General features: G+C 40.1%; 1 protein-coding gene across 14 annotated transcripts in view; it reads left to right on the top strand.

Annotated features, from left to right (window-relative positions):
- HDAC9 (histone deacetylase 9) overlaps positions 1-8,165 on the top strand; it is a 487,213-nt gene extending 479,048 nt beyond the window's left edge. For 13 of the 14 annotated variants that reach the window (XM_063324965.1, XM_063324968.1, XM_063324964.1 and 10 more), the window contains one exon: positions 1,678-8,165. In XM_063324965.1, the coding sequence (XP_063181035.1) occupies positions 1,678-1,717 (40 nt within the window). In that variant the 3' untranslated portion in view covers positions 1,718-8,165. The remainder of the gene's footprint in view (positions 1-1,677) is intronic. The other variant, XR_010069838.1, reaches the window with a different exon arrangement.
- Positions 8,166-10,984: the final 2,819 nt, after the last annotated feature.

Raw genomic sequence — 10,984 nt, forward strand, 5'->3', positions numbered from 1 at the left:
CTGAGGACCTCATCTGTGTGCCGGGCTCCATCCCACCCTGACTGCCCCTGTGTGGTCTCTGCTGCGAGCCAGAACAACGCAAGAGGGTAAAAAAACAAGAGAAGGCTGTGATGATCTCAGTCATTTTTGAAAGAGGTCTTGCTAAACATTTTTATGCATATCTTGATAAGATCACTAGGCTTTTATTGCCCGTCAAAGGGGAGCGATGTCCTGCTGCATCCACACATGACAGGGAAGCGCCCCCACCCCAGCACTGCCCCATCGAAAGTGGCCCCTGCTGCAGCCTTCTCAGAAATCCTGCTTCACCTTGTCACTCAGAAATGAGGGAGCTGCAGTGATTACTGTACACAGAAAACATTCTCCACCGTGTGGTGAGGAACAAAAGATTTGAGATTTATAGATTAGTCATCTTTTAGGGTCAATAACCCTTTGGAAAGTGATTAGTCTGAAAAGCATCTTATTTTTCATATATCATTCATCTGACATATTTTTCAACATACTAGCTGTGATGATTCCAAATCATAAAGGAATAACCTGTATAAAACCATTTAAAGACACACTGCTGAATTTTTCATTGGGAAAGACTTTAATAAACTCCAGATTCATTTAAAATTCTCTGGCTTCCTTGCTGAATAAACTACCAAAGCCCATGCAAGCCCCCATTAGTTACTTTTTTTTTCCATGGGATCTGATGAGTTTGTACTTTCTGAGGGATATTTTACTGAAACCAGTTATTATACTGGCTTACAAGATTTGACTGGTGAATGTCTCATTTATTAATTTGCATTTACTTTTTGCTCTCCCCTCATTTCAAAATTGCTTGAAGTCACTATTTTTAAGGAGGTCTTAAACTCATTTGTCATGTGGTATTCTGACAGATTGAGGTGAAAAATAGTTTATCTTCAAATTCTTATGCCCTTCAATAGTCAGGTCTCACCATGATCGCAGAAACTTCCCATTTTATAATTGCCAGCATAATCAGATGCAGTAGCTTTTCAGATACAAGGAATTACACTGCTTTACGCTAGCTTAGCATATGTCCCCATTATTTTCTTATTGGTTGTTTTAAAGAGCTCATCTTACCTAAGATGAATATTTCCCAGAGGCTTTCAAATAAAAGGTATACGTATAATCTGATTTCATATTATTAATAGATGTTTTCTCTATGACGGTGATCTGCTGATCAAGTTCAGAATTTGATCTCAGAAGTTGCAGGCAGGCAGGCAGTGCATTTGTGAAAGCACAGAATCAAAAATCAGAGGACTGAAGAAGAACCTCAGAAGAATTTCACTTTGATGGTATGGGCCGCTTGAAAAAATAAATGCATGTATTTTTAGTTGCAAAAGCTTGTAAGAGAAAAGTATCACAGATATTTTTTTCACAAAATTATTTGACTCTGTTGACACAAAGCATGTACATTTCTGGACAAAAAGTTATAAAATATTCTGACATATTTTAATATAAACAGGAACATTTTCAGTGATTGCTTGGATCTAAAATGTTTTTCCACTTGACATTTGTTTATACTTCCTAGGAAAGAAACTCTATTTATGGATAACTGAATAACACAAATAAACATCAGAGAGAGCTGAAAAATCAGCTTTGATTATGCATGAAAATCTACAATGTCATTGTGTACTCTTGCGCCGTATTCTGATTGCCTGTTTATTTTTACAGAGCTGCTGGCGAGCCCATGGAAGAAGAGCCAGCCTTGTGAAGTGCCAAGTCCTCCCTGATATTTCCTGTGGGTGACATCATTGTGTATCCCCCCAAAGCACCCTCAGACATGTCTTGTCTGCTGCTTGGGTGGCACAGATCAGATGGAACATAAACACTGGGCACAAAACTCTGAATAGCAGCTTCACTTGTTCTTTGGATGGACTTGAAAGGGCCCTAAAGATTCCTTAAATGTAACCGCTACAATTCTAGAGTTACAGTAAAACGGGCTTGGGAGAAAGAGCCTAGAGCATGCTTTTTATATGCTGTTTGACCCGCTCACCAACATAAATTGTGAAATAGAGTATTACAAAATTCTACGTGATAGATTATAGATACAAGAATTGCAACAGCCAGAGAAATACTCGGTAAACTCCATGAATCACTTTCTGACACTTTTTACTGGGTACTTTTTTTCATACTGTGTTAAATTGTTAATAGAATTTGTTTTCTTTGCTCTGTGTAATGAAAAAAACAACCGACCTTTATTTTACGTGCCATTTTTTAAACCCCTGTAATGAGTTCTTAGCTGAATAAGTGAAAGGTGTGTAAATTACAATGAGGGATTTTAGCTAAAGGGAAAGCACTTCTTATTGTACTATAAATCCCCCGAAGTCCTGTGCTTGGTGGTGCTTTATTTTCTTTTCCCTTTTCCCCACCATCCCTCCCCGTTTTGTGTAATCTTTTGGATCATAAAAACACATTCATGATTCTCTAAAAAGAGCGATCTTCTGCCTTTAAAAAAAAAAGTGCTGTACCCTCCGTAGTTGACAGTAGCTCTCACCATATGTGCAGCAGAGATCAAGTAGTCTCTGAAAAATGGATGGCTTTTCAAATGTGTTTTGAGTTTGTTCCGAAATGTTTCTGCGTCCTGACTCTAAGAGCAGCGATCTTCAGTAAGTGCGTGCAGCTCATTTGAAGCTCAGGTGTTTCTGTGGAGGTTGTGTTGGGGGTGCTTTTTACAGGTCGTCATGTGAATACGAACTGATTCTTTTATGTAGTCCTGCCCTGAGAGAACTGATGTTGCTTAAGAAGCTTCAAAGGGTTTAGGCTTTATTTTAGATCCCCGAAGTGCAGCACGATCTCCCTGCAACGTGACTTTAGCTGTTTAATTCCGTGTTTGAGAACGTAACATAGAGTTGTGCCTTTAGCTGATAATGAACGCTTAAACTGTTACACGTGTTGCCTTACCGTCAGAGAAAGAGATAGGGCATGTATGTAAGACTACTTCAAATGAGCAAAACTCTACTACAGCAACTTTTATTTTGTTTACAACTTTCTCACCTAATGAACCCTGGGAGATACCTTGAAGTATTTGACTTGCAGTATTTGATAGCTCACCCAGCTTTTAAAAGCAAGTGATGTTCATTTTTATATATTTTCCAAACTCCAAAAGATATATTAAAGCCATAAGTGAAGACTGTCATGCTTTTTATTCTGAAATCTGAAAGGACCCTTAATTAAAACAAGATTTTGGGGAAGGCCATGATATGAAAGATATGGAACAATATGGTTTCAGTTATAGGCAGACTCAAACCTGTAAATCAAAGATGAAAGATTTCACTCAAATAGAATTATATAATTCTCTTTTGTTATGCAGTCAGACTATATCTTTCATGCATTTGGGTTTGTTTACGATTAGCATTTTAATTTTAAAGACTTTTATTACTTATACAAAAGCTCTCTGCTACAAGTTAGAAATCTGAGGCATGCTTTGAAAAGGGAAATCTAAAAAAGGAATGTCATTTCCTATAACGTGAAGTAAACTTTTATTCTGAAAGGCTCACTCTAAAATGGATGTATGCCTCTCAGAAAGTGAAATAAAATTCTACCCCCCATTTACAAGCCAAAATCATGCTCATTTTGGTAATGCAAAGGGTCTCAGCAGGCTAAATTAACTCCTGGTGTAAGCCACCTTGCCTGACTTTGGGCTGTTCTGAAGCGGTTGTTCACATGACTAAAGCAATCAGGAGTTCATCCTGTATTTTCAGCAGACTTGTGATGGCAATCTTGCTTGCCATTTACTGCAATTTTCTTGTGGTCATCAAAGGAGTTTCCCTTCAAGGAAACCAAGGACCATAGCTGATGAGTTGGGTAATTTGTAGAGCTTTTCACATTTTGAAATAATGGCTGCTAAATTTTAATTGAGTGAATAGTAAAGACCGTTTTAAAACTCACCCCACAAATGCAAAATCTGCTCGTGTCTTTAGCTTGCATGAAATTGAATATGAATTGCAGCCTGAAATGCGAGTTATAAACTTTACCAATTAAAGTCTATATTCTGGGGTGGAAATCAGCTAAAGCTGTCCTTTGTAGCTGGAAATGCTTTTAAAATGCCAGAATAATTTGAATTAAACCACATGATAAACTCACACTTATGCATTTGTACGGGCGTACTCCCAGACAGACATCTAGTCATGCTATTGGTTTAAGTTAGGATCATTTGGATAAGCAAATGTGCAAATAAACTGCACACAGATTGTGTCCAGAACTCTGTTCTCACTGAACTCAATAGCAAAATCCTCTTTGATTTCAATGAGGGACGGATCAGGCCCTGCTTTTTTTTTTTTCCTTTCTTTAAGTCCAGAACACCACTACTTTTTGATTATGTCATTACAAGGCACCGTACAGCCCTCTGGGAAATGATCGAGGCTTATGGTGAATATCAACACTTCCTTCAAAGCAGACCTGGGCTTTTGGAGAGGGCAGTTTCACTTGCTGCTGTTTTCTTCTCACAGTATTTTTTATTACCATCAACAGCTCCCCATGGATTGCAGTTAAAATATCTCCCAGCAATTTTAGACATACTTCCAGGGAAATATTCACATGCAGGCTCTTAAAAATGCCCAGTTTTAGCTGGATTCAACAACAAATTCCAAGAATTTCAGAAAGATGCGTGAATTGCATGTTTCTCCATTTCTAATGTCCAAATTCAGAGCTTTGGGAGCTGTTTTTGAAGAGACGTCACAGTCTCACGTCTCCCCTAGACCTCAGTTTAGGCTAGGGAGATTGACACCTCTGAAAATTAAGTCCCAGATTATTTCAAGCTGGCTGCCAAAATATCTACATCTGAGTTTAGATTACTTCTAAAAATGAACTGAAATGCATAAATGAGATGGGAAAAATGGTGGGTTTTGTGTGTGATTCCGTGGAGAAGGTGAAGCTGAGGAGGTGGCAGAGAGCTCTTGGAGCCAGGGTGACCCTCTGCCCGGTGCTGGTGGCATGGGGGCTGCAGGTGGGCAGCTCGACGTCCCACAGCACCACCACCCCAGGCTGCCATTGCCGTTAGCAGCAAATCCTTGCCTCGCAGGGGATGGATGTGGGAATTTGCCCTCTGCCTCTGGATCAAGGTGCCCCTAAGACACCAACCTCCAGAACAAGGGATGCCTCTGCAAGTACCGCTGACGTGCTTGCTCCAGTTCATGCTCTACCCTAGTGTTAGGGACTAAATATTAAGCTCAGTGGGGCTTTTCTTGTTTGCTTGTATTCTTAGGTCCTTAAATTCATAGTAGAAACTGAAAGCTAAAAAGTCATATGACTCAGGATATCAAGAAAAGCATTATTTTTATCCAGCTTAATGCTTTTACCTGGGCTGGGGTGGGAACAACGATGAAGAGTAAATCTCAGAACTACTAAAACCTAAGAGTGTCTTGCACTTCATTTTCAGACTCTTTGTGCAGGATTTCTGCATGTGCTCATTTGGCTTTAATACAATCTACAGCAATGAAGTGCTTGATTATATGATCCTTTTTCAGGCAAAATTCCTAGCAAGTAATCAAAGCTCATGGGAATTTTGCCAATGCAAAGATGACAGAATTAGTCCCTTTTTTAATTACGTATCTTCCTAATTTTACTTTCAGTGAAAATGAAGTAACCAATTCCAGGCAAGTGAATCTGAGGAAAATAAAATCATTAAGCTATCTTAAATAAACATCATAAAAGAAAAAGAAAACACAAACAGCTGTTACGCCAATGAAGATGGCTGTTTCTTTACTTTGCAAAAATTCAACAGCATGCTGCCAGCTGAATGAAAGTGGCAAAACGAATCCCTCTCTAGAGAATGTGGTATTTGAGTTGGTGTCTTATCTAAGTGCAGCCTCCCTCAAAAGCTGAGAGTCATAACCGGAGATGAAATATTAGAAAGGTTTCGCTGCAGCCAGCACCAGAAGTCCTGTAGAGAACAAGAATGTAGAGACTGACTAATTTGTGTAGACAGACAGCAGGACACTTTCGGGGCAATGTGTCTGGGACGAAGAATTAGAGGGAACTTTTCCAAAGGCGCTGATGGCTGTGAGGCAACTAGCTTCTATTAGCTTGCAGGGGCAAGGAGATGCCCAGCGAGCATTTATTCTTTGGGAGAAGCCCCCTCCGTCCCACAAACATGCCCACACGCAGGCAGACGGGAACCTCGCTGTACACATCTTTGTCCTAAGCAGCAGCAGCAGCCGCCAGGTGTGCTGTCCCGACCCCTGTGCTCTGCATTTGCCCGAGAAGTTATCAGCCCCTACCAGACACTTCATAACGCGACTGATAGGGGAGATTTTTTGTAATTTTTGTTTTTTCTCAATAGTGGCCTTTCCAGAAGTGTAGCAGTGCACGGTCGATGTGTTTTAAAAGGTCACAATAGAGCTTTGTGAACCATTGTATTTTTTATTTTTTTTTTACAGACTCCATATGGAAGTAAAACAGAATATGTACATGGGCGGAGGGGGGGAACCTGCTGGGAAAGAATTTCTCTGAAGTCGAGTTTCTGCTACCTGCTTTTCAGACTGGTTTTGGAGGAGTTTGGATTTTTAATTATCATTTAAGCTTTTAGTTTTTTACTCGCTTTGGTTTTTTACCTGTAGTTGAATTCAGCACATAGAACACCACCCAAAAAAAGTCTGTCTTTTCCGACAGATGCCCCTGCCCTCGGTGTGGGAATGAGAATAGCTTATCTTTGTCACTTCTAGCAGCAATTAAATGCTTCATTTTTGTGACAGATCCAAACTAGAGTGGTATTTTATGAGTACGATTTAGCTGGCTGTCTGCTGATTGTTAAAAAAAGAAATTGTGAAACTCGCATTCCTCTCTAACCTCAAAAGGGACCCATTTTGATTTTAACAATGTAATATTTTCACTTGATCCAAAAGGTTTTTGTCCCATGACATCTTGTTACTAGCTCGGTTTTAGTCTTTAGCAAATAACACACCACAGAGAGCGAAGACCGAAAAGGACATTCCAGCAACTATTAATTATATCTCTTCTGCACAATCCTTCATCCTCCTCTAGTGCCATGCTCTGTGGTTCAGCATATTAGAAGAGTTTATAGCAAAATATAAATTGTTCTGTGCCATCAAAGATGCTACTATGCGGATGTTAATTAGTACATTGTGAGTTGGGCTGTAACTTATAAGGAAGACATGCTCCTGCGTGCATGGTCTAAAGGCAAGTGACGCATGAAACCAATGGCACTGGTACTGTGCAGTGAGAGTGATTCTGTGCTAAGATCTCCACACATTATCCCCTTCCCGACGGTGCGCCTGCATGGCCAGAGGCACGTTTGCAATTGCCGAGCTGTAGGATGCCCTGATTCAAAGACCACTGAAATCCCTTCTCTGACAAGCTTTGAGTAAGATCTGGGAGACAGCTAGAGAAGAAACCTTAACTTTGCAATCAGCCACACACAAACTGTAAAAAAAGCACAGACAAAATTCGGAACTCAGCCCCACATGCCTGTTTTTGATACAAAGTGCCAGCTCTGCTTCTAGAAAAGTCTGTGTGAAAGAGCATTGACACCAGTGGATATATCCTATTGACTTCAGCCAGCTTCAGGAAGGCATATATGCCATATGTTATGGGAACAGGTTCATACTCATGTCTCTTGCTGCTTAGTTTACTGCTATTTTAAATTTATTGATTGGCTTAATATTCCAAGTTAGGATGCAGTAGGAAAGCATAAAGCAATACCTGGTGAAGTCATAACAAAAGATTTCAAAGCAAACTTATTACCGTGGGTTTTTACAACACTGACTTTTTGGTCTAGGGATACACAGCTGAAATGTCTATTTTTTTTTCTTGGGAAATTGATGTTGCTATCTGTTTCTATGATAAAAAACAGTCCTTTTGCTCAGAGCACTAGAAGTTTATCTGTAATTTGTCTTTCCAGGCAGATCAGATTCTAAGGGATAAAGCATCAGTGGGACCGACCCAAAGGGCAAAATTTTTAAAGGTCAATAGTAATATTTCCACAAGAGTAAATGGAACCTGTGGATTATTGTTATTTTTCCTGATACATTTTTGTATCTGAAAGCATCTAATGAGTAATGTTAAGTAACATTGTGCTCCAAAATGTTGTTGATTATAGATATATGAGCATTGGATTGGCGTGAAATAGTCTTCAACCGAGTTGTTAAAATCCCTTTTGTTTTGTGTTTTGTATAATTCTTTGGCTATAGTCTTGTCCTAGTGTGAATAAAAGCTATTTGAAGTAAGCTTGTTTGATACTCTGAGCTTCCCCCCCCCCCTTTTTTTTTTTAATCAGCGCTAAAAAGAAGTGGAGCTTTGAACATGCCACCCTGGTTGGATCATAGGAATCTGACTGTTAAAATATAAAGGGCGGAGCATGGCGAAGCTGGAGTGCATAAAAAAGGAACCACAAATGTTAATGTAAAAGTAATGTTACATAGCAGGCTAAAACCCACACAAAGCAGAGCATTGCAGAGCTCCAGCTTTAACACCAAGCTCATATTCTATAGTTCCTTTGGCTCATTGTCCTGAGGCGTTACAGAACACATAATTCTCCTCCCAGTGAAACAGTTTAAATAGTACATGCGCTGTTTTGAAAGCTGTAAGGCCCCGACTTTGTGGGAGGTGGGGAATACGCAGCACGCCGCGGCAATGCTCTGGACCACAGTATCCCGCCAGCCCTGCTGCCGTAAAACTCGGGAGTTGTTACGGTGAGACAACAGGCCTGTTTTGAGAAAGGCGCCCCGCAAAAGCAGTGCGTTTGCTGTGAGAACGCTTTGATCACTTGCACATCGTCAAAAGCAGCTGGCGGATTTAGGCCTCTGAGATCGCTCCTGTGTGCGGAGCTTCACGCACCTCAACTAGAAAGCTGAGGGGGCTGAAGGGCAGCTGGGAAGTGCAGGCACTTGATTTTCACATGCAAATCCCTACCTCCTGGCACCCATCCAGGGGTGGATTAAAACCAAAATGAAGCAAACCAGCACCCTATAATTCTAGCTTTATTTCATTCCTCAGAATAACACATCTTTCTCCTTTCGGGGGAAAAGGACCCCAGCCCCAGAAACCCATAGCTCCATTGCAATCAATAAAATATTGTTTGAAAATTTGGACGTGTAACATGTAATTTCCTTGGCATATTTCAAAGAAGTTCCATGCCCAGAGGAGCTTAATCTATCCAGTCTATCTATCTGCTTCTCTGCTTTGCTTGTTTCCTGCGATTCCATTGTGATAAATTGCAGAGCCCTGTGATAAATTGCATTCATCATCTCTTTCTGGCTGCCTCACCTGCATTTTGTACATTAAACCCTCTCTCCTGGGACTACTTCTAACATTCCAACCTTGTGAGAGGTTCCAGCTAGACACCGTTTCTGCTTTAAAATCAACCTGCCACAGAAATGACCCTGCCTTTGAGAAGTGGAGTGGGTTTTTGGAAGCCTTCAGGCTAACAATGCTTCTAGGAATCTCCTGTAGGTGGGTGGGAGTGAATTCTTCCAGATTCCTTCTCTCGTGCTTTTTCGCTGCTTCCCCTGGAGATCCTCCTCCCCAGGAAAAATCTTTCTTTCCACTGGCAGCTTTGAAAGGAGTAGCAAGAGCTGGAAGGTTCCTTGTCAGAAAGGGTAAATAGTGTCATAAAAGCTGAATTGGTACGTGTTGAGCCATTGGTCTTCCTTATTTCTGCCTCTTTTCCCTGTCAAATGAGAGGAAGATGATGTTAAATTACGGTTTCAGCATGTTATTGAGATAATTATATTTATTTTTTTTCAACGGAGAATGTTTTTTTTTTTCCTTTGCTATCACAGTGGCCCGGGTACAGTACTTGGTTTATACAGGCTTCCCGGAGACTTGGAAAATAGAGTTTCTGGATTCTTGTTACAACCTTCCCTGGGTTTGCCTATAAAAGGGAGCAGGTTCAGCGAAAACCCAAAATGCAGCTCTGTGCTTTACTAGAAACTGTGTTAGGACGTGGGTCCAGGATTTTGTGCAAACTTATTTGCTACTCTTGGCTTGTGTGCTGCGTTAGGCTGGGCTTCTCTGTCCACGCATCACTGAAAAATACCCAGCCTGGTATGACTGCAACATTAATGTCTTCATAGATTATAAATAACTAAATAGAGCATTGCTGGTTATATCCCAAATTACCTGTTTTGTGGTATATTTTACTTACAAGCAACGTCATTTTATGTTGTTCAGATCATTATAGCATTTGAATGCACTGTTCTTTAACAGGCTAATCAAATTAAATATCCATCTGTGCTAAAGCTATCAAGTGTTATCAAAACAAAATATTCATCCATCCATCAATCAAGGTAAAATCATCATGCATGCATTACAAGTATATGTGTTCCCCCAGATCAGTACAGGTTAATTTTCCGTATTCACAGTACCTAATCTTAGTTGTGACAGAGTCCTAGCCTAATTACCTGCAATTCTATCAGAGTCTACACAGTAACAAAGGGTAGGAACAGAACTGGGCTCATTTGTAATAATTTCTTCTCAACCTGTCTAAATTCTGCTCTTCTACTTTGGCTATGCAGCAGAACCAGAAAAGATCTAAATTTTTTTTCAGTATTTTAGACAATTTATTCTTGAGAATCTTATTGAAACATCTATAGTTAATCTAGTATATTGTCTGTAATTAATCTAGTCTTGTTGTAATTAATTTGGTCCGAGAGCAGGGATAGATTAGCTGATTCCCTGTTCTAGCTACCAAATATAGCAGAAAAAAAACAACTGATTCTTAGGAAACAGAACCAAAATTAATTATGCAATTGATTTCTCTCATTCCTCCCTTCAAAATCATCTTACATAAATATGCATGATGTTAGAAAAAATGCAAATGTGTATTGTCTGTCACTAGCTTTAATGTGTAGCAGTTGCGTCTCTGCCACCTTAGCCAGAAGGAACCAGTCCCGTTTCCTTCCGAGCTACTGCCCGCAGTGGGCGTTTGGGTTCATGCTGAAAGTTGAGTAAGTAGTTCAAGAACAGCTGCAACAACATCTGTGAACAGTGAAAAGAACAGAACACCTTTAAAAATGAATAT

The sequence above is a fragment of the Chroicocephalus ridibundus genome, chromosome 2, assembly GCF_963924245.1.
Source record: "Chroicocephalus ridibundus chromosome 2, bChrRid1.1, whole genome shotgun sequence".
NCBI classification, from domain to species: Eukaryota; Metazoa; Chordata; class Aves; order Charadriiformes; family Laridae; genus Chroicocephalus; species Chroicocephalus ridibundus.